Source organism: Amborella trichopoda, chromosome 1 (genome assembly GCF_054954075.1).
Source record: "Amborella trichopoda isolate Santa Cruz 75 chromosome 1, AtrichopodaSantaCruz75HAP2 v2.0, whole genome shotgun sequence".
Taxonomy (NCBI): domain Eukaryota; kingdom Viridiplantae; phylum Streptophyta; class Magnoliopsida; order Amborellales; family Amborellaceae; genus Amborella; species Amborella trichopoda.
Window position 1 is genome coordinate 52,223,183 of NC_142336.1, and position 24,005 is coordinate 52,247,187.

The 24,005-nt window shown below is 35.9% G+C and overlaps 1 protein-coding gene across 12 annotated transcripts in view; it reads left to right on the forward strand.

Moving 5' to 3' along the window:
* Positions 1-20,403, forward strand: part of ATM (Serine/Threonine-kinase ATM-like protein) — a 175,096-nt gene extending 154,693 nt beyond the window's left edge. For 5 of the 12 annotated variants that reach the window (XM_020667487.2, XM_020667488.2, XM_020667489.2 and 2 more), the window contains 15 exons: positions 531-671; positions 839-895; positions 1,047-1,106; positions 1,638-1,732; positions 1,829-1,937; positions 9,355-9,444; positions 10,706-10,785; positions 10,866-10,944; positions 12,146-12,192; positions 12,290-12,389; positions 13,264-13,395; positions 14,701-14,835; positions 14,926-14,991; positions 17,039-17,182; positions 20,081-20,403. In XM_020667487.2, the coding sequence (XP_020523146.2) occupies positions 531-671; positions 839-895; positions 1,047-1,106; positions 1,638-1,732; positions 1,829-1,937; positions 9,355-9,444; positions 10,706-10,785; positions 10,866-10,944; positions 12,146-12,192; positions 12,290-12,389; positions 13,264-13,395; positions 14,701-14,835; positions 14,926-14,991; positions 17,039-17,182; positions 20,081-20,158 (1,413 nt within the window). In that variant the 3' untranslated portion in view covers positions 20,159-20,403. Of the gene's footprint in view, positions 1-530; positions 672-838; positions 896-1,046; positions 1,107-1,637; positions 1,733-1,828; positions 1,938-9,354; positions 9,445-10,705; positions 10,786-10,865; positions 10,945-12,132; positions 12,193-12,289; positions 12,390-13,263; positions 13,396-14,700; positions 14,836-14,925; positions 14,992-15,586; positions 15,671-17,038; positions 17,183-20,080 lie in introns of all 12 variants that reach the window. The other 7 variants (XR_016059813.1, XR_016059814.1, XR_002281004.2 and 4 more) reach the window with 5 other exon arrangements.
* Positions 20,404-24,005: the final 3,602 nt, after the last annotated feature.

Here is a 24,005-nt window from a genome sequence, read left to right on the forward strand (position 1 = left end):
CACCAATGGGCTCAACAGTGAATGGTATAACTTTCCAAAAGACAAACTGTTCATGTTCAAGCGTGATGAACAATTTGAGAAGGGGGTTTAAACTATGTATCAGAATGTGTGTTGTATGTATAAGAGGCAATTGTCATTTGTATTGTTATTCTGTGAAATGTTATAATACCTTTGGGTGATAAGGGCATTTACATAATTGTACATACACTGACATCCAACCCATGTAATACTTGATATTATAATAAAGATACTGTTACCCTTCTTTTCTTGTTTCTTGTTTCTTGTTATCTTGATTAATATTCTTTCATGTTTTCAATTAGCGGCATCTTTATCTACTTTATGTAAGTCTTACTGTCATGATAAAATTTTAGCTTATATATATATATTGGAAACTGTTAAGATTTTTGAACTTTTAGCTTATGTTGTATCTTATCTCACTTCTGCCATCATCTTCTTGATGGCATGTACGTGGGTGATTATCATGAAGAACTTTCTAATCTCTGTATCCTGGATATTCCTTGTGCTTCTAGCTTCTAGCTTTAGCAAATGGGGACCGCGTCAAGGACAAGCTGCGCAGCAGAAACTCATTTGTGGTTGACTTAGACAAGAAGAATGCAGCAGAGAATCTCTTAAAGGAGTTGTCTTCTTGCCATGGTGCTCTTATTCTGCAGGTTATAAACTATGTGCATTTTCAATACTTTTTTTTTTTATTAGTTAACTGCTTTCTTTTTATCAATATAGATGAGACTTTTCATTTGCATGTTGTGTTTGAATTACTGTGGATCATATTTATGATATTGGCAATTTCAGGTACTGACTTTTGTTGGTTTTGTTATAGATGAGACAAATGGTTGAGATATATATTAAGCTCGCTGAATTGGAAACAGATAAGAAGGTCAGGTTTTATTATGCCAAATTAAACATTCACAGACTATACATTTTCCATATTCATGAGATCCTCCATGGATTCTTTTGCTATAATCAACTATGTAACTTGTAGCATTATGATATGACTGATTCGTCTGTGAAATCATATATTGCAACAGGATACTAATAAAAGGATGGCATTACCAAGGGATGTTCGTAGTCTTCGGCAACTTGAACTTGTAAGTTTCATATGTTTTATTAGATCCTTCTTGTTGTACTCTGAAAAGAACTGAAAAGAGGTTATGCACCCAGCAGCAGTTTAGATTGCTGGAAATATGGCTTCATTATGTGCAATTTATGACTAAATCCAACTTCACATCTTCAGTGATAGACAAGTCTAAATGATTTATTTGCACTATTTATATATCATGTCTATTTCAGCCCAGGCCCCAATGATATGTCAAAGAGCTATATTCCTCAACACACAGCCACTAAAATTGCAGACGAACAGTGTAGCAGTTATTACTGAGAAAAGATCACTTATTTTTATTTGCCTACATAATAAGGCGAAATCTTATCTTTTATTCTTCTATCTCCTTTTACATGTTTAGCTGTGATATATTTTATTTTATCGCTCATTCTGGTTCCCATTTTGCTAAATGAGTTTCTTGAACTTTATGGCTTCTGAATGGATATGTGAAATTCGATTCTCCTATGTTGATATTAATTAAGCAGCAATTCATTCAAGTGCACTTGTGCCAATATTGCAGGTCCCTGTTATAACAGCTAATGTACCTGTTGACCGTAACTGCCAATACCAAGAGGGATCATTTCCCTACTTTAAAGGCCTATCGGATTCTATCATGTATATGGCTGTCCAGAGTTTGTTTATGTGTTCAACCCCTTAAATAATTAGTGAAGCCTTACAACTCTCACGATATGTGAATTTGTGATTATACAGCGTGATGTATGGGATAAATGCCCCAAAAGTTGTAGAATGCTTTGGCTCTGATGGTAGGAAATATCGTCAACTTGCAAAATCTGGAAATGATGATCTTCGACAAGATGCTGTAAGATTCCCTCCCTCTTTGTATCAGTTTTTTTGTTCTTTTGATGGTTAGCATCAAATTGAGGAAAATTAGAACCTAATTGAACCTGGTTCAAACCCAAAACCATTGAATATTTGTATGATTTGGTATAAAAATCCTGGCCATAATTATCTCTCATGTTGCTGAAGGGAGTGCTTGGCATATGACTGTCAGTTTGTGCATATAAATCTTCAAATGAGCTTTAAATTTTCAAACTGTAAAAATATCTTTTCTACCATTAATTTCTGGATGTGGAAGTACCCCAACCTCGTCATTACAGAAAGCATGCTTCTCATTTTGTTCTTTTTACAAATGTGCTTCCCTGTTTTGGGGAACCGAAAAAAGGTAATGGTTGCACAAATTGCACGAACTTCATAACCATCTCGATCCATATTACTCTTTTTTTTGCATGCGAGGTAAGAAAATTTCAGAGGCATAAACCTAAAAATTGTTAACATTTTAACAAACGGAAGGAAGCAAAACACTAGTTTAGATGCATTTATGTACAAAATTTTGTTTATGTAGGATATTTTAACTCTTTGACATGTATGATCTGCCATTCATGCAAATGGAACATAGTAAATACAAATCGTCAGTTATACATGACTGTAGAAAACAAATACATATTTTTACTTGAAAAGATAATAATGTTCCAAACTCCATTAAATTGTAATTTCAAGACAAATTATCGGAATGTCATTGATACATGCTAGGGAATTGATGACACAGTACCACATGGCATAAATGTTACCCATAAATCATCAAAGCAAGGGAAAATAGTAATTACCCAAGCCTTTGAAGAAATGTGACCGAAATGGTTTCATTTTTTTATTGAAAACCCCATCACATCGCAGGTTTAATTTGAATTTGATTTACTAGTATTCGCTTTTGTCATTGCTTTATGAGAGAATGATTCTCCCAATGCCAATGGAAACAGGTTCCCAAGAGGTCTTTTCCAACATCTTTTGCTGCAAAACCCCTTTTTGGACGAAGTAACCCAAACAATTGTCCAAGAAGTTATTTTGTATATCATCCTTGGTTCAAGTAGTGGGTCACAATTTTTCAGTCTCTTGGCAAATGAAAGCTAGTAGCTGCAATGATGCAATCCTGCTGATGTCATATTTGTTGAGTTTTGTGGCCTCTAAAGGCCTAGAGAGCTTGTAAATATGATATTTTATAATAAAATGTGCACTTCAGTGGGAGTGTGTTTGTTGACTGACCAAGGGTTCGGCGAGTTTATGGCCCTGGTCATATTCAAAACCCTTACGCCTGAGCATGTGGCACTACCGAGAAGGGTTTGCAATGGGACCATCCCTTGTTGTGGTTAGAGAGATGCCTAGGGATAATATTTGTAGGCCAGGATTATGGTCCCACTGTTTATTGTCCAACTTTGACAAGGCAATCATGGCCCCTTGAAATGAGACTGTGGGTCATAGGCCTTTGTTGGGTTAGACAAGTAAACAGCAGTGGATCATAGTTCTTAAGGCGAGTGGTGTGACCTTATTGTTGCTTATTTGGAAGAAAGGAGATTGTCTCGAGATACTTCAGCCTTGAATGACTCTGTAAATCTGGTAAACCCTAAACCTAATTCTTGTTCATTCAAGAAGAAGGGCAAAGGCAAGAATAAGAACAAAACCAATGAGAATCAAAAGGGGAATAATGGGCTTAAGAAGAAGAAGGATTTTAAGAGTACCTAGTGCTATAACTGCAAGAAATTTGGGCACATTGCAAAGAATTGTAAAACACCCATGAATACGAATCCCAAGGGCGATAGGGAGCTTGCTTGTGTGGTCCTTGAGGCCATGCTAACTGACCTTAAACTGGGGTCATGGTGCTTTGACTCTAGGTCCACTGCCCATGTGTCAAACACAAAGGATGGGTATAGATATTTGAACCGTTTTGCCTCGGGGGATCAATATATATGGGTGGGAATCAAAAGACCGAAATATTAAGTATTGGAGATTTTGTCCTTCGACTTGAGAATGACAAAAGCATGGTCCTAAAGTAAACACTTTATGCTCCAGAGATGAGGAAGAGTTTGGTTTCGGTCGCTAAATTAGCTAAGGTAAGCTACTCCACCATTTTTACTTGTAATAAGGTGCAAGTGAAATATGGAAATGAATTAGATTTGAATGGTCATCTTGTAGATGGTTTCTTTTCAATTGCAATAAAGAATTCCGTTCCTTATACCTCGTGTTACAATGATAACAATGATGATGCATATATATGGCACATGAGACTAAGGCTCATAAATCCTAAAAGGATGGAGAGATTAAAGAGAGAGGGATTATTAAATAATTTAAATGGAGACTTAGGCAGAGTCTGTGAATTATGTGTTCAAGGAAAGCTAGTTAAGAAATCCTTTGCGAAAGATCTAGAGCTACTAGTATATTAGAAGATGTCCACAGTGATATGTGTGGACCTATGAATGTGGCCACTAAGGGCTGCAAAAAGTACAATCATTTTCATTGATGATCACTTTCGTTTAGGCCATGTCTATCTGTTAAGTGAAAATTCTGAAGCATTAGACCGGTTCAAACAGTATAAAGCTAAGGTAGAAACCCAAATAAACTAGAAAATTAAAGTCCTTAGATCTGATAGGGGTGGAGAATATTCTTCATGACTATTTACAGAATTATGTACTGAGCATGGTATTATACATCAGTATACTATGTCATACACTCCTCAGCAAAATAGGGTAGCTGAAAGACGGAATAGGACCCTGATGGCAATGGTGAGGAGCATGATGGGACAAGCTAAACTCTCCCTAAAGTTTTGGGGAGAAGCTGTTTTGACAACCAACTATATCCTTGTTAAGGTCAAATAGAAACTCATAGATAATTTTTGTAGGTCAGGAGAACTATGTGTCTCCTGTGTGAGGTTTGTAGGCCTGTAAAAGCAAGGGTCAAAGCCTCAACTAACTTTCACATGACATGTATACATGAAAGTTGCATTAGTGGGAAGTAGCCCTACAGAGGGACACATGTATATGTGCATAGAGAGAGCTCCCTTTGCACTGTAGTGACAACTACAAGACTTGCTATTAAATGGGGGAACTGAAATCCACATTTCAAAATCATGGTTCTGCTGTTTATTGTCCAACTTTGACAAGCCAATCATGAGCCCCTAAAATTAGACTATGGAATTAGGGTCTTTGTTGGGTTGGATAAGAAAACAATAGTGGATTGTAGTTCTTAGGGTGAGTGGAGTGTCCGTATTGTTGCTAATTTTGACCCATTGGTACCAGTCCACTCCTAATATTTTTCATTTTTGTATTAGAAATGTTTTTATAATTTTTAAATATTTTTTCAGAATTTTAATATATTATTTCTACTGTAATATTCATCTAAAGGGTATTTTTAAAATTTTCAGAATTTAATATAACACATATGGGACCAAGGATCCAACCCCACATGTGTGTGTGTGTTTTGTTTTAAGAGTGGCGACCACGTGGCAACCCTAAGAGAGCCATGCCAATTTTTTAGCACAAAAGGGGCGCACCACTATTTTAGGAAAAGAAGTGGTGTGCCACTTTTTTAGGAAAAAAAGGGCACGCCCCATATTTTCTTATATTTGGTTCAAACTTTTAAACTAATTTAAAAGTTAGGAAATCTTTTTCAAATAAGATTTGGTTTCCTATCCTATGGGAGTTTTAAAATATAGATTATCCTTGATTATGGGAGATCTAGATTGTGATAACTTTTGGTTATAATTTAAATTTAAATAGGAGTTTGATTTGGGTCAAAATCTAAGAAGATAAGGTTCTTATTTTCCACAAAAAATCATGATGGCTGATTAGCGGGATGGATGGCTCTGAATAAATCTCTCACACCATATATTTCCTAATTATCTTAAAGGTCAAGGTGGAAATTGGATAAGGCATACTTAGATTGGAATCCTATTCAAAATAAAAAATAGATTTTGTTTCTATTTAAATAAGATTTGAACCCTCTCTCTTTACACAACAAGATCTCTCTCTCTTTCTCACTCCCCAAGTGCTCTCTCTCCCTCATGCTATATTTTTTTTCTCTTTTTCAAAATTTAACACAAAGTGACCCCCTCTTCTTGCCTAAGAGAGAATCATGCCACCCTCTCTCTTCTTTTATTCAAGTGACTTCTATCAAAGAAAATAAAAAAGAGAAAGGTGGGACTTTCAAACCCTAAGTGAAGTTTGCTGATTTTTTAAGAAGAAGAGAGGTGCTGCTAGCCAAGAGAAAAATAAACCCTCAAGTCTTTCCATAGTTTGTTTCCATAGGGTTTCAACAAATCCTAGTTTATTTTTTAGCTCTCTAAAACCCTAGAAAAATAAGTATTGCCTACAAAGGTTCCCTATCTCAGAATTTACAACAACACTTGAAGGAGTAAAAGTGCATCATTGATCAGGGAATCAGGAGTGTGGAGTATCAAGACCTGTGAAGGTAACTCTAGGCATCTTTCAGTAAGTCTTCCTAGTAATTTTAATTAATTTTTTGTATTATTTTTTATTTTCTATGAATTTTTAAGAACATTTATTGTACAAAAACATTGTAGTGGAAGTTTCTTTAAAGCTCCTGGATAGTTTCTATTTCTTTTGGCAATAAAATAAAGATCCTAGGTTGGTTGTATCTAAGGTATTATTTTAATTTACAACAACATTTAGTGGTTCTTGTAAGTGGAATTCAGGTATATTGAATAAAAGAAAAAAATTTGAATTTAATATCTTGAGTTCCATCTAACCATTCCTTTCAATATTGACATCATCTTTGGCACTTCATTTTTTATTTATTATTTGTTTTGAATATTCATGGGTCAGTGTTCATGGGTATTGTTCATGAGTAGCTGTTTATAACGGCATTTTTAGAATATTTAATATTTTTTATTGGGATTTGTGGCCTTTAGAGGCCATGAGAGCATGCAAATTAAAAAATTTATAATATATTGTACAATTCAATGGGAGTTTGTGTTGGTCGACTGAGTTAGGGTTAGGCGGTTTATGGCCCTGGTCATGTCTAAAATCCTTACTTCTGGGCATATAGCACTATCGTTGAGAGTTAGTTTTTAGGGGGTCATCTCTTGTTGAGCTCGGAGAGATGCCTAAAGATGGTTTGTTGACCAAGAGAGTTTCGTGGTCCCCTGTGCGTGGATGTAAGCATGTGTGAGTGCGGGCTAAATCCTCAACAAACTTCTGCAAAGCATGTACACATAATAGCAGGGTTCCCCATAAACAACCCTACAAAGCGATACATTTACATGTGCATAGAGAGTCCCCCTTGCACTATATGTGCATGAGACTTGCTCTTTGGGGGGGTGCTATAATCCACATTCTGGTATCGTGGTTCTGCCATTTGTTAGCCAGCTTTGACAAGCCAATCATGAGCCCCTGCATGAGATTGAGGTTCATTGGTCTCATTGGGTTGGCTTGAGTAGATAGTGGTGGATCATAATTACTCGGTCAAGTGGAATGCTCTGAAAGTAAAATTATTTTGACTCATTGGTATCAATCCACTTCTAAAAAATTTGTTTTTTGGCTTAAGAAATGCGTTTGTGAATTTTAGAAATTTTTCAGAATTTTTAAAATTAATTAAAGCAATAAAAAACCTAAAAAAGGCATTTCAGCAATCTTTTTTTATTGGGATGTGGGACCCAAGTGGAGGGGCCAAGGGCCCAACTCTCGCACATGTTTTGGGTGAGGGAGCCACATGGAGGGGGACATGGGGCCCACTAGGGCCAAACGCTAGACATGGTGATCACACCCCCCTTATTTTAAAATTGGGCTATATTTCTTAATAGAGAAAAGAAGAAGACTTTTTTGTTAGAGGAAATCTCGAGAAAATCTTTAAGAAAGATTTTTGTGAGTATGTTTTGTGGGACTATAGGATATATCGTGTTTGGAAAATATTCTTTCAATCTTTGAATTTGACCAAATCTCTGATTAATTCCTACAATCTCTTTTAAGAGAAGAGGAAATTGTAGGCAAAATAGAAGATGAGTTTTGACTAGTCTTATCCTAGGTTTGACTAGAAGTGGATAGGGGTCAAAGAATCAGGTTGCAAGGTTCCTAGATTCCTAGATTCCTTCCTAAGTCATGATGGCCGATTTTTGGGATGGATACTCATGTGTTTCTGTCTCTTCTAACAAATTACCTAAGAGTGGGTAGAATTCTATTTGAGGTAGGCATTACCGTAGGGCCCCTTGAAAGCTATAAATAGAGGTTGGCTCCCCTCATTCTAACAACCAAACTTCTAAGCCTCTCTCTCTCCTCCCTCCTTCATACCTCTCTCTCGCCTCTCTCTCTCCTCCCTCCTTCATGCCTCTCTCTCACCTATCTCCTTCACACCTCTCTCCCTTTTCTCTCTTATATCTTTCTAGGCTCTCTCTAGAGGGGTTGGCACACACCAACCTAGAAGCCCTAAAGAGGGTGGTCTGCACCACCTAGGGCTCATAGAGGGAGGCACGAGCAGCCTTAGAAAGCAAAAAGGGTGGTGCCTTTTTTACATGCCCTAATAGTCTCAACCACTTATTTACAGCATTGTTGTAGCACCTATAAGTGGAATTCAGTTATATTAGTTAAAAAAAGTAAACTTTTATTTTATTCCCTAGAAGCCCGCAGCCACTTATTTTGGAAAAAGGCTCTGATGATGATGATTTTGGTTGAATTTTATACTTAAAGTTTGAGGGGACTAGAAGGAGATTTGATTTAATGTGCTTGGTAGGATGGGAGACCTAGGATCAACATGGCCCTTAAATTAATTAGGATTTTATTTATTAGATTAGTTTTGGAGTTGTTAGAGAGAGAATCCCCAATATGTGGTCATCTATTAATTAATTTGTAAGCCTCACGGATGGGTGTTGTGAGGGTAACGTAAGTTTAAGTGGGAGAAGTCCTGTATTTTTGGAGGCCCTACATCAATTAGACAGAGAGAGAGAGAGAGAGAGATTAATGTAGGAGAGAGCGAAATTAATGTGGAAAGAGAGAGAGAGAGAGAGAGAAAGAAGAGAGAGTGTGACTTTTGGGTTTTTTCTTTTTTTTTTGTATTTAAGGAGGGAGATTCCCTTTACGAAAAAAACTTGGTATTTTTTGTAAAAATTTTTTTTTTTTTTTTTTTTTTCTGAAAAAGAAAGAAAAGAGTATTTCTTCTCCTCCCTGGCTTGATTCACAGCCACCTATTTCCGCCATTGTTGTTGAGTTCTTGCTTATGTTATGATCAAAAGAAGGCCGGATTTAATTTCTTGGACTCCTTTCAAATCAGAAAGTGTTCGACAATTTTCTCCTGTTTTTTTTTGTTATACTTGACAACATTGCTAATCATAGTTGACCCACATTGATAGGAGCAATACAGATATATTCCATGCAATTATATTAGAAAACTAGAAATTGGAAATGTTAAGAAACGAATAATTCAGAATGATATATTTGCAGGTTATGGAGCAATTCTTTGGTTTGGTAAACACTTTCCTGCAAAACCATTGCGACACTCAGAAAAGGAGACTAAGCATACGAACATATAAGGTACTCCTGCTAATTTTCAAGTACAAATTGTTCTCCATAAGCCATGGATATTTTTCGTTCACAATCAGTACTTATGAACGATTAAAATACAGCACGAGTATGATGGAAATCAAAGAAGTGGCAGAAAGATCAAGATCTAGGAAGAGATAGAACGTTGGAGAGTGAGGGAGAGAGTGTCATGTGAGGAAGAGAAGAAAAATAGAGTCACAGTGGTGTCTCTGAGACACCCATACCCGAGTTATATATATTTTATTACGAATAAATTTAAGTTACAAAAATACCCCTCGAGTTAGGGAAATGACCAAAAAATCCTCAGGGACTTAAATGCAAGAGAAATAGATGAAAAACTTAGTTATTTACTACACTCCCCCTCAAGCTGGTGTATAGCCCAGCTTGCTTAAAATGATTTGTAGTCGAGATTTCCCCAAAATCTTAGTAAGAATGTCCCTTAAAAAGGTTCTTAGGAAATGAAAAACTTACCGAACAACCCAAAGAAATTTTGATTTCTGCTCGGTCCTTGAAAACCTTTGATTTGTTGGTGAATCTTTGTCCAAATACCTTCCAAATAATGCCCAAAAAATCAGTCAAAAGGATCTAATTTTTTCAAAATCTTCGAATTCAGAAAAAATCAAAAAGTTGGAAATTTTTGTTTTTTAATCGCTTGGAATGGTTCTAGTGTGGGTTTTTTTTTTTTTTCCTTTTTTTGTTTTTTGGTGGTGGGGGGGGTTAGCATACCTCCAAAACTCTTCCCCCTCCCCCAGCCCCCCCACCCAGGCGAGAAAAAGATAATTTTGCCAGCGTTCATGGGCTTACGCATAGGACATATGTGGATGCATCTCTCACGCATATGCGCGAGCATTAAATTTTTCCACATGCGCTGCCACATTTTAAAACAATGGTGGGGCATGTGTATGGGGTCTGTTTGAGGCATTTAGAGTTCTTCCAATTTGCTTTATGTGAGAAATCTAGAAGTAAAGAAGTGTTTGCGAAGTTTAATACCTTACGTTTGTCCTTTTCTCCCAGAAAAGTCAAGGGTTTTGAGAGGAGACAGAGAGATTAGGGCAATGAAGGGAGATGAATAGGGAGAGGGATAGTAGAGAGATCTTACATTGCTCCTAATTGTAACCAGCCTTTTTCTAAGTAGGAGTGCTGAAAATTTCTATCTTTTGTTTTTGGGTGGTTACATCTGTTGGTAGATACATTGAGTTCAGGTATTTTATGTTTTTGTTATTTAGATTGTAATTATTTACTACGAATGCAGGTTGTTCCCTTTACTCCTAGTGCTGGCGTACTTGAATGGGTTGATGGCACGATCCCACTTGGTGATTATCTTTTGGGAAGGTAAGTAGACACAAAAAATTGCATGTCATATGTTCTTCTGAAATACGAGCATATCCTAATTACCTTCTGTGATCTTTAAGCACGAAGGATGGTGGAGCTCATGGACGCTATGGAAAAGGGGATTGGTCTTACCAAGAATGTCGGGAGTATATGACAAAAGTAAGCTTTATATGGTTTACATTTACCTAAAATATCATGAATGGATCACCAAAATTCACTCCTAAGTTGTAATTTCTGGTGAGTGAAATTAGCCATCATGACTATCACGAGAAGTTCTGGTATATGTTGCATGCTTCACCCCAATCTGTTTGTAAAATCAATACTGGGTCACAAAACACCTCTATGGATGAAGTGTGATATGGGCATTAGATTGATGAAATGCTTTCCCTGCTTGTGGTTTGACAAATTATTTAAGATAATCATTGTCATGCATGGCCTACCTGCTAAGGAGGATCCCCACCCCATTCCTTATTCCGGGCTATGTACCTTGCTGTTTGAAGCATGTTTATTAATTCAGTTGTGCATGAAGACATGTAGTAGTACTTCTGATGACTTTTGTTTGTGTAACCATTGTTATTTTCAAGTCCCATCATGGTCGACAGTGTCCTTTTTTAAAAAGTACCCTCTTTTGCAGTAGGTATCTGATGAATATGTCTGTGTATATTATGTTTAATATGGCCGTATTTATTATAATGTTGATTGACCCCTGAAGTGACACCTAGTGGGCAGTTGAACCTGCCAATATTTTGAAGATTTACTAATTAATATTAGCAATTCCAACCCCTAACAATCCCCCCCCCCCCCCCCGGAAAAAGAAAAAAAGGGGGAAAAAAAAAAAAAAAAAAAAAAGGAAGAAGAAGAAGAATACTACAAAAAGTAAAGATCTCTGCACCAAGTGTGTGCTGTCAAAACAGACTAATCATACTACCAAATTAGAAGCACTGATATGAATTTGGTGGCTTATCAACAAAAAATGACATCGCTTTCATATGCTGGAAGATACATTTCATTCTTATGTACTTCGACAAATAATATTCACATGCTGGGAAGTTTTCCTTTCATGGATCTTTATCAAAATTTCCAAGAACTAGAATGATGTCAACCCTTCAGAAAGAAATAGCTACAAAGCCCGGTTATGCACAGTTGACATTATTACTTTTACAATAAGAATTACTGCAACTTACACATTTCTTTCTGATACAGATATAATGATTTTGAATCTCCTAAGGAAAGACAATGGTTATGTACTTATGATGTAATATTAGGGAGTCTGTGACAACAAATTTCTTGAAATAGATTTCATTTGCATCATGCAACTTGACTTCTTGGTTTTTGATGGCTTGTGAGTTTTCTTATTTAGGGAAAGGAAAAGCTCAAGGCATTTCACGAAGTTTGTGAGAACTACAGGTTTTACCTTTTCTCTCTGCTTAAGTGCTTGTTGAGTTGAGAGAGAGATCTGGTACACCATTCCTAGATTTATGTTTGCATATCATGATTTAAACAGGCCTGTGATGCACTATTTCTTCGTGGAGAGATTCTTGCAACCTGCCGATTGGTTTGAGAAAAGACTCTCTTACACACGAAGTGTTGCAGCTAGTTCAATGGTATGTATACACGTGTATCAAAAACTTCCAGGATGAAAGTACACAGGGGTGTTTTTAGCTCATTTAGTGCATCTCAAAGCACAATTACTTTGGAACTTTATTGAAGAATCAGTGACATGATTTAGCCTTGAAATGTGATTCTCATGTCAGAGCTGTTTTGGCATGTCACAAGCATATTGATTTGCTTTCAACTTTTGGCAGATTTTTTTCAAGAGTTAACCACTCTTGGTTGTTCAAAATCGTTTTGAATACCCATTGTTGGAGAACTCATGGGCATGTAAATGTAAATTGCCATGGTATCCTTGACACTCTTTTAATGTAAAAATGCTCCTGTTCTTGGGAAAAACTTAAAACAACCCAGTTTTCTGAATTACCAAAATGTCCATTTCTATGAAACAGCTATGATATTTTGGGATTCGCATATCATTCATCTAAAATGGGTAGTTGGCTTGGGCCCATATCATATGATTACACTATTATTTCTGCCTTGTGAATCTCTTGCTTAATTAGAATTGATGAAGCATATCATTATTTATTTAATAATAGGTTTCATTTATGGGCTAAATTGTTATTGATCCTGCAAAATGAGTTATTTTAGGATATTATCCAGACTTTTTAGCATGAGAAATCTCACATGATTGCAGAAACAAATATAAAATGCTTGTGTTGAGTAAAAACATCTACCATTTTCCTGCACTATTCATGGTGTCTTAAGTAGAATTTAACTACTGAAATTGTTCAAAATTCATTTTTTGTTATTTTCCTCATTGTGTGCCTCTGATATGCAGCATGGAAGCAACATGCCAGAAACTAAATAAACGTAAAAGGTTCCTTTAGATGATAATTAGCTCTGATATGCATCAATTACATGCAGGTGGGTTACATAGTTGGACTCGGAGATCGTCACTCGATGAACATTCTCATCGATCAAGCCACTGCAGAAGTTGTACATATTGATCTTGGCGTTGCCTTTGAACAAGGATTGATGCTTAAAACACCTGAAAGGGTTTGTCCTTGAACCTTTAGTATCATGATTTCGATTCAAATTTGCATTTGTTATCCAAAATTTATGTCTAGAAGGCCAAGCTTGGGGCTTTTTATTGCTGTTTTTTGGTTTCTCTTTTTTAACTGTTCTAAAATCTCTCCCTTGATATCGTCAGTCCTCCAGTCAAAGAGATTATGTGTATGTTACAAAGTCTTGGGCTCGTGCATGTGTCCTATCCAAATAAGAGCATTAGAAATGCCAACTCTAAAATTGGCTTTTCAGACACAACACATCCATAATGTCATCTAGAGAAAGGAGGATGTAGGATCTTAAATGTCATTACGTACTTTCGTAGTGACATTTCTACAAGAAAGATTTCGAAACTGTTAGGTACGAATGTGTGCTCTTCGACTGTCAACTGGTGCCAACAGCTAAGGACATGTGTGTCCACATCACATGGATTCTCGTATCTCACCCACCTAATGGTGTTGAGTTAATCATCTTCCATGACTACTGGACTAGATACCCCAAGGCATGTAAGCAAAACACAAGTCTCAGCCTATGTCAAGTCAAATGCCCTACAAGACCGTGATAAGCCTACTTCTTGTTCCTCTGATCCATATTTTACCTCCTACCCCATCAGAACCCAAATTGCCACATGAACTTCCACTGACGTGCACCTTCCAAGCCCCAACTGGCACTGTCCACAGATCATGGGTTCTGGTCAGTGTCATTAGATTTACTTGGCTGCCCAAATCTTGAACTTTGGCCTCCAAACTGACGCGAAGGCATAACCTGTCCAAGATATTTGAAATATTGGTGATATTTTGAAATTATAGGAAAATGAAAATATCAGGAAAGTATCACTAACAATTGGCAAATATCAGGAACATCTTAGAAAAACTTGAAGTTTCTTATAAATATATTAGGTCATAGTATATAGTATATGAACTTTACTTTTTGTATATTAAAATGATAACAGAAGCCTTCCCCAAATCAGCCAAAGCACCGAAGCGACTCTCTTCCACGGCCAAAACCATGAGGTGTCAAGAGCGAATTTAAAAACTTTTGGGGACTGACCTCTATCAATGTTGCATAGACACACACTACTATTTCCATGGTGTCGTGTGCAACATGAAGCTTTGTTGTTTTAAAACTATAAGAGGATACTGTGCAGCAATGATTTTCAATGTTTCCCTACATGTTGAGGACTAGTAGAATATTATCTGGAAATCTTTATACTAGAGGTTGTCTAACATTTCTAGACTTTTTGTCTATAATTTTAAAATCGGTGCTCCTCTATGATCTTTTTGGAATCACTTACAGGTGCCATTTAGGCTGACAAGAGACATTATAGATGGCATGGGGGTCACTGGAATAGAAGGTGTCTTCAGAAGATGTTGTGAGGAGACCCTCCTTGTTATGAGGACAAATAAGGAAGCACTGCTTACCATCATTGAAGTACGGAAATTGGAAATGAGCCCATGTATTATCTTTGAGATGACCCAATTTGTATTTTATATTTCTTAACAATTTGAAATAATTTTGCAGGTTTTCATTCATGATCCTCTGTACAAATGGGCTCTTTCTCCTCTCAAAGCATTGCAACGACAAAAGGTAATCTTTTTATCCAGCAACTTCTGGTTTTTTTTAAATCATCCACTTAAAAGAGTACATTTGTGACTGTTCATTGATCAAGATCAGCCATTAAAAGAACTATTGTCTAGGTACAGACAATGCGGCATGCTAACATGGATAGATTGCTAACATTATTGCAATAATATGAAGGGGGTCATGAAATAAGTAAGTTGCAGGTTCTACAATAATTATTAAGCTCTAGATAAAACATATTTTCAGCCATCTATAGCAACCATCTTTGAATGTTAATATCCAAAAATATAGCTTCATAAAATCCTTACAATTTCTTCTAGTGTCATCATAGATAATCCTTTATCATATGTTTCTCTTCTCCACTGCATTCTTCTCTTGGGATAAAATCAATCGTCCTCAAACTCATGACTTTAATTCACAGAGGTCTATGGGATATTATATATCCAACCTTTACAGTGATCTTAAAGTCCTTTTTATTCAACTTATCAAAATGATCAAACAAGATAAGTTTCAAACCTGTCTCTTGTTTATAGTGACAAAGACCATTATCTTAATCCAGACATGTAGGTGATTTCATCTTTTTTCTTGACATATTGGCCAGTGACTTAGAAGTCGCGGTCCAGAACGAGAATCGCCCAATCCAAATCAGGAATCGGCTGGGCCGAACCAGTTCAAGAAGGAATTGGTAACAGCCCAATCCCCCTCTAAAACTCCCCCTTTGTATTTTTTTTTTTTTTTCTCTTTTTGAATTTTCTAATGTTCTCTTAGGCATCTTAGTAAATCACAACTCATCAACCCCTCTTTTATTTTTTTAAATTTTTTTAATATTTTTCGGATCACTGAATTGGACCAATCAAGACCAACAATCAGGCGATAGACACAATATTGGGGGGTGGACGATCCAACCCACCATTTTGTCTTTGCAAAAACTAGTATTGTTGATATTTTGTGTTTCTACTAGTGTTAAATGCCTGAACTTTTTTTTTGGATAAAAGATGACTCCAAATTGGGTTGAGATGTAAACATGTTGAGGTGTTAAATGTTGCCATTAGTAACGAGGAGTGACATTTGCACCAATTATGATGAATGTAGAGATCAAGTGGGGGACCTTCCAACAAAGATGTGGGCACAATCAATTACACATTTCTTATTGGGAATATTCAATCTATGTCAACGTGAAACAAGATTTTGACATTCACATTGACATAGGAATTTCAATTCTTTATAATAATCCACATTGAAAGTCCTATTTTATTGGGTAAATCATTTAAAAAAAAAAAATTAGTTTCTTATATTATATCATTTTTATTTAAAAAGTTAATTTCTTATATTATCTCCTACATTTTCTCTTCACTCCCTCACACTCATCAAACTTACATCTCTATCTTTACTAGGTTTATTGATTTCTATACATCTTAATCTTTTCATCTCTCATTTCTCCTTATTTCCCTATCCGATCTGTGTTTGTGCTAATGTGAATCCATCAAAATAGAAAACAAAAGGACAAATATAGAATAAGACTCTTTGATACATGGAGGTCTTGATTATCAGTGACAGTTAGATTTAGAATTGGACCGTTGTGGATGTGTCATTGATCAAACTCAAATTTCAAAAGAAAATCTCTCGATCTTGGCAATGCATCTTAAGCTTTAGGATTTGATATATGAGGGTTTAGAGTGCTTGTGATCTTGTACTAAAAGAAATTGGTCTTATAGTATACAACCCGTGAAACAAAATTTCAAAAAAATATCACTTTCACTAAGTTAACACTTTCTCTCCCTAAATAAATTTCATTTTTAAATATAAGCTTTCTCTCTTGTTTCTTAATTTCTCACGCTCTTCATGTGCTTGCTGTGCATCAGAGATGTACCTACTTGTTCTATAATTCTTGTCCTGTTTGTATTTTTGTGACTTTTGAGTCAATTTTTTTCCATATTGAGGATGCGTCTTGAACTAGTAAATACACTTGCTGGTGATCACACTTTTACTTGATCTAGTGCTTGTTTTTAAGTTTCTACTCTATTGCAAACTTACAGTTTCTACTTTTTTGCAGGAAACAGATGATGATGTGGATGCAGTGATGGAGGACTCTGAGGATGAAATTGAAGGGAACAAAGATGCTACCCGTGCATTGTTGCGAGTGAAGCAAAAGTTGGATGGGTACGAAGATGGTGAAATGAAAAGTGTACAAGGGCAGGCAAGTTTCATTAAATTTCAAAAAAAAAAAGTTCCTCTAAAGTTCATAATAAAGAGTACATGTGCACATGCACATATTTGCATAATATATTCATCACATAAAGAGCATCACATAAAGAGTGCACTTTCGATATCTTGGGTCGATAATCCAGGAAAATAGAGAGATTGAGGAAGATGTCGTGCATAGAATTAGAGTTGGGTGGGCAAAGATGTGCAACTGGAGTTTTATATGATTGCTACTAACTAATGAAGCTGAAGGGGAAGTTCTATAGGACATCTGTGAGACCAGTTTTGCTTTATGCAGTGGAATGTTGAGCGACCAAGAAACAATACATTCATAGGATGAGCGACCAAGAAACAAACAATGGTAACGTACGACTTATTATTAATTCATATGTAAAATGCAAGATGTTCAAGCAATGACACAATATTATAGAAAAGAAGTAACCTACAGAGAGGGAGTATGGACTCCTCCTTTAGCACGAACATTGGATCTTCATTTGTCTCTCTATAACAATGTTGGACCGTTGCCATAGAGGTTGACAAAATATCCCAAATTTGATGAAAAATAGTTCTTAATCTCCAAGGGATTTTGGCCTTTCTCTTACTCCAGGCAATGACATTTGCCGAGTCTCCTTCACTAATCATGTCCCCTTCCAAAGTGCATAGCAATTTCAAACCTTCTAATAAAATAATGTGACCCAAGTTATTTCTGATGTGTCCACCATAGCCGGCTGGCCCTAGAGTGCCAAGTGAACTTCCATCAAAATTAAGTTTGAAGGAGTTCACTAGTGGTGGTATCCAAACAACCTCACTACGAGTGTTGATGGTAACATCCATAGTCCCCACTGCCGAAGGAGTGCTAATGATTAGGCTTTTAGGAATGAAGCTACTATCCCTATGTGCAAGGAACCAATCAGCTGCAACTGCCAAAATATTCGATTTTAATGTAGACAGATCTGCATTTATACTATCAAAGACTCTTCTATTTTTTTCCTTCCACACATTCCAAAGAAAGCTAATCCAAATAGATCTTCAAAGGATAGTTCCCATCTTTGAAATATTGAGTGTGATCATTGGTCAAGAAGAGCTCTGACATTTTAGGGCAAAGGTAATGACAGATTGAGGCACTGGCAAGCCCAATCCCAAAGATAAGTAACGAAAGGGCATAAGACGAAAAGGTGCTGCGAAGTTTCGTCGCTGGCTTTGCACAGGATACATACATTGGTGATAATAAATCCCTTCTTTCTCAAGTTGTCAATAGTTGCTAATTTATCTTGACCCAGGATCCATTAGAATAACTGCACTTTAAGAGCCACATACAATTTCTTAATCTTGAATAAACCAGCATCTAATTCTCTCCAACTGTAATAACCATGTGAATCACCTAACGCAGTCTATTAGCTAAAATTTTTGCAATGATTTTATAAAGACTGCTAATAAGACTAATAGGCCGAATATCTTTGATATCCTCAATGACATGTTTCTTTGAGATTAAAGCAATAAAAGTAGAATTCATGGCAATATTAATTTTACCCCTCCAATAAAATTCTTCCAATAATTGAAGAATATCATCTTTCAAAATATCCCAAAAAGATTGAAAAAACGCCATTGGGTGTCCATCTGGGCCAGGAGCCTTATCTCTACCTAGGCTAAAGACTGCATCTCTAATTTCTTGCTCTTTAAATTTTTTTTCCAACCGCTGAGCTTGTTCTACCGACAACCTATTGAAAGGTAGATCTTGAATGGATAGTTGAATCTCACTATCGGCCCCATAAGACTTCTTGAAATGATCAACCAGGGCCCTTTCAATCTTTAACATGTTGTCACAGTCTACTCCTTCAATACGGAGGCTTTGAATTGAGTTACCCCTTTTTCTTGCATTAGCGATAGCATAGAAGAATCTTGTGTTTTATCACCCTCCTTGAGTCATTTCACACGAGATCTTTGTCTCCAATGAATTTCATCCAAATTAAACAATTGTTTATACGTAGCCACCCGTAAGCTTCTGTCTCTGAATTAATCCTGTGTTAGAGCACATCTCATAAACTGAACATTATCTAACTCCTCTACATGAAACTTTGCTGCCCTGATTTTAGATTGTAAATTTCCCCCAACATTCCTCTTCCATGTAATAATCTTTTGTTTTAATAGCTGGAGCTTCTTTGAAATTTGGAAACCTTTCCAACCATCAATGGTAGTATGTTACCAGAAATCTTCAATCAAACTGAGTAGAGATCTCTCTGATAGCCATGCCAATTCAAATCTAAATGGGGATGGTCCAGACAAGAAACCATCAGTGTTAGGTAGAAGAGGGACATAAAGAAGTTAAGATGGATGAGTGGCAAGACAAGGGATAAAAGTCGAAATAAATACATTCGGGAGAACTTAGGTGTGGCTCCAATAGACGATAAGATGAGAGAAAGTAGACTTTGGTATCATGTGCAGCGCAGGCCCAGTATGACACCGGGTTAGGAGGTGTGAGTTGGTTCAAGTGGAAGGCTCAAAAAGGGTACGGGGTAGCTAGGCAAAAGTAGTGAAAAAAATAATAGGAACTTATGGCCTTATTGAGGGTATGATGGAGCATAATGGTGCCTTGATAGAGCAGAATGATGGACCAAGATTCATATGATTTTTCCAAATAGTCGGGAAAAGGCTCTAATGATGATGATGATGATATTCATCACATAAATGACGATATAGTTCATCCAAAGAAAATGAAGATAGTAGTTATATTCTGTGGTTGAATTGGGTTTGGACCTACTTTTGGGGGATTTGGGACATGCGTTCATTGTTCTTTCATTGATTAAATTGATTCTCAAATGCTTATGTTCTTTAATTTATTGTTAGTTGTTTTGTTTGTCTATTAATTGCTCTCTATGCTGGTTTTTTACGGCAGGTTCAGCGACTCATCCAAAATGCAATTGACACAGAGAACTTGTGTAATCTGTTCCCAGGATGGGGAGCTTGGTTGTGATTATAGTGACACATTAAGCAGACAGCCACGCCGTGTAAAAGGCGTTCTTTTCCCTTGAATCATTGTTTTCTTTTCCATTTTGTTACAGTATGTGTATTAGGAAGCCGCCATGCCATGCGATGTGAAATTTACCGTTTCTTTCCTTGTAAATGTGTATAGCTATCAAAGGTCCCCTTTTTTGTTGTGGGAAAAGTTTTGATGTGAATTTGTTGTTAATAATAATGGATATTAGCTTTCGATCTGTAGATTTTAGCATGTGCCTTTTGGATTAGTCATTGGTGTAAACTCAGAACTGCAAAAGTGTTGCCTTATCTAAATGCTAGCAATGTTGAATGAGTTTCGTTGGAAATGATTATGAGCTTTGATTCTTCATCTTCGCAGTCTCCTTAACTTATACGGCAGATCCACTCTAGGGACAGCCCAATATTACTTCATATTTCTGCCCAGCTCTCTCTCTCACATACTGTATAAGCAAGTTGCACTTTTAAATTTTGTTGAAAGATGTTCAGGTGTTGAAAACCTTGTATTGGTTTAAAATTTTATATTCAACTTTAATTTTGAATTTTGAAATTTAAACAATAGTGCAAAATGAGCATATTTATCAAAAAAAATTAAAAAATTTGAAAATAAATGGATAATTCATAACAAGATGTACTATTTTCATGACTTGAAATTTTTTGTATACATATTGATGCCAAGATAAGCTATTGAAAATTTTTTAGTATTGGATCACCATTTTTTGATAAATTTTTGAGGTACGCTTTACTTCAACAGTTTAATTTAACTGTTTGGTGCGTCTCTCTTTATGCGGCCTCTCTCTCTCTATGTTTGCAATCTTAGAATGGAAAATGATTGAAGTCCCTCTCTCCCCTCCCCCTCCCCACCTGGCATGGATTGTGTAATGATGTGACACGTGCATCTAACCAAAATTTGATATACTATTTTTTCTCTAAAAATTTTATGCTAGTTTCTCTCTGTAAAATTTAAGATGTGATATATAGGTCCTCTCTAAAAGTCAAAAGTTTTAAGATATTTTCTGTGCGGTCTCAACTTCATTGAGCCGTGGTGGAGAGTGGAGTGCGTTTAATATCGAAAATGAGAAGCCCAAGAGAACCATTGCATGTTAGGCTAATTAATTTTTTAGAGAGATTAAAACACACTTAAAATATCCAACTATATAACATAACACCAATTTATCGAAACACACCTAAAATATCAACTTATTTGACTCATGATTACATGCCTTTTAATAAGATTTTTGAAATTAAACAAAATAAATAAGTGAGGTGAGATATTAAATAAATAGGTAACTTTTTTTTGATAAAAATGTAGGGCACGGCCTATGTTAGCATTGTTATGGTTGTCTTCCTATTAAAGGGCAATGATCTCATGCAACGGTTGTATAGTTGTATAACGTAATTATATTAAAAAATCATATTAGAAGCATTTGTTTGACATGACTCGTTAAATGTACACTCTTTTCAATTTAAAGAACAATCACAAAAAAAAAAAAAAAAATTGAAAAAATGTCGTGGCAATAGTTTTTTCGGCCTAATTAATATAAGCCGTTCATTTTAGTGAGATGGTTAGATATAGTTCTCAAAAGGATTTTTTTATTCCTAAAAGTTTTACATAGCGTTATCACCATTAGATTAACAATGCTAAAAAAAAGAAAAAGTGATTTTGAATTTGTCAAGGCCTAGATCTTGAAATTCACTAAATGGACGGTCGAGATTCATTGTTGAAAGGTACTAATTTTGACTATATCTAAAGTGCAAATTGAATTCTTTTATTATTTTTTTTCGTAGGATTGATTATGAGGATGAAGAGAATGTATGTGCAAAATTTAAGATCATACAAATGTCAAAAACATGATTTTCTAGAAGTGTGGTTGCATTATAGTATGATACAACTATTACATGAAATCATTAAAATTATATACATAAGACAATTTTTTTTTTTGTACAAATAGGTCACCATCATACGTAGCTGTCGGATATAAAACGTGACAGCTCAAAGTGCTTATTAAATCACTATTCACTTTCTCCAATGCCTTCTTTCTTCTCACTAATCCCATGTGAGTTCTCTTTCTTTTCTTTAGGCTTTCCCATACAACTAAGGACATTGATCAAGCATTATTTGCTTGAGCTTGTATTGCTCTATCCACCATTCATTGATTCATCCAAGTGCAAAAGAAACATCTCTCACGCAAATTTGCAAGAGTGGTGTTTGTATTGCACAAATTGATGACTGGTTGGCATGATTAATCATATTCTCGAAGCACTATATTGGTAATCTATGCTTCCGTTTTCGGACTAGGGGTGGCAGGGTAGCCAGCCCAAAGGGTCTCGAACGGGTTATGCCATGATCTTCCCACTTGGGCCTAGCCTCAAGCCACATACATTGGCCCAAGGCCAGGCTCTGACGGGATGAGTCACCCAGCTCATTGCCACTCTTAAAAGTTATTGAATTTTCATCAACATATATATATATATATATATATATATATATATATATATATATATATATATATATATATATATATATTACATTAGTAAACAAGAATTAAATGGTAGACACGTGTCGTGAAATAAGAAGGGTCCCAAATTATATACAAGTTGTAGGGCATGTTCCTAGCTCTAAAGGTAGAGGGAGGGGAAGAGGAAGAAAGGAAAAGGAGTGAGAGTACGCATAAATTATAGGTCTATATAAATTATGGGAGAGATGATAGTATTGAAAGAGAATATGCACAAAAGAGAGATAACGATAGATTTTAAGAGAGAGGGTAGAGAGAGGGGAAGAGAAATAAATGGAAGAGAGAGAATATACATAAGAGAAAGATAATGAGAGATTTTAGGAGAAAGAGAGAGAGTACATGTAAGAGAGAGAATGAGATATATTATGAGAGATTTTGAGGAGAGAGAGTACTAGCAAGAGAGAAAAAAAGGAAAGAGAGAGCAAGAGATCAATCTTCTAAAATAGGAAAGAGTGAGAGAGGGAAGAGAGAGAAAAAGATTCCATATATATCTAAGATTCCATATAGATGTAATATTGTTTTCATACTCTAAGAGTAGAGAGAGGGGAAGATGAAGAAAGGGAAGAGAGAGAATATGCATGAGAATATGCACAAGAGAGATATAATGAGAGATTTTAGGAGAGCCTAAAATATCTCTCTCATGCTAAGAGAGAGAGATTTCATATTTCACGCTATGTAAGACTTCTATCTTAATTAGATTTAGAAGTCTTATATACATAAGTCTCTCAAGCTATGTTTTATTAGATTCATGTGCCCCTCTCAACCTCTTCGTACCCCTCTCAACCTCAACAAGGTGTGTTTCTTCTCTCTCTCTCCGTCTCTCTCTTTATGTTTCTCACTCTCTCCCTCTCTCTCTCTTTATGCCTCAATTTGATAAATTTATTGATTTATGGTTTTTAGTTTGTTATTGAATTAAGGAAGTTATTCTTTATTACATTTATTTCCCTTTCTTGAATCCTACCAGCAAAGGTTTAGTAGGTTATTTATCATCACAAAGAGAAAGGTAGCTGCATCAACATGCCTCTATAATAACGCTTCGATTTTTGGGTGATTTTATTTTCTCATTGTTTGTGGTTTTGGTGCACAACAACAACTTATTTCCATAAGGGTTTAAGTAGGTTATTTATCATCACAAAGAGAAAGGTAGCTGCATCAACATGCATCTATAGTAACGCTCAGATTTTTATGTGATTTTATTTTCTCATTGTTTATGGTTTTTGTTTATATGCTATTATAGCAGATTTCCATAAGCAAGCAAGGCCAAGAGTTAGACATCCAAAGCCTTGGTTTATATCTCTTAAATGACTTAAA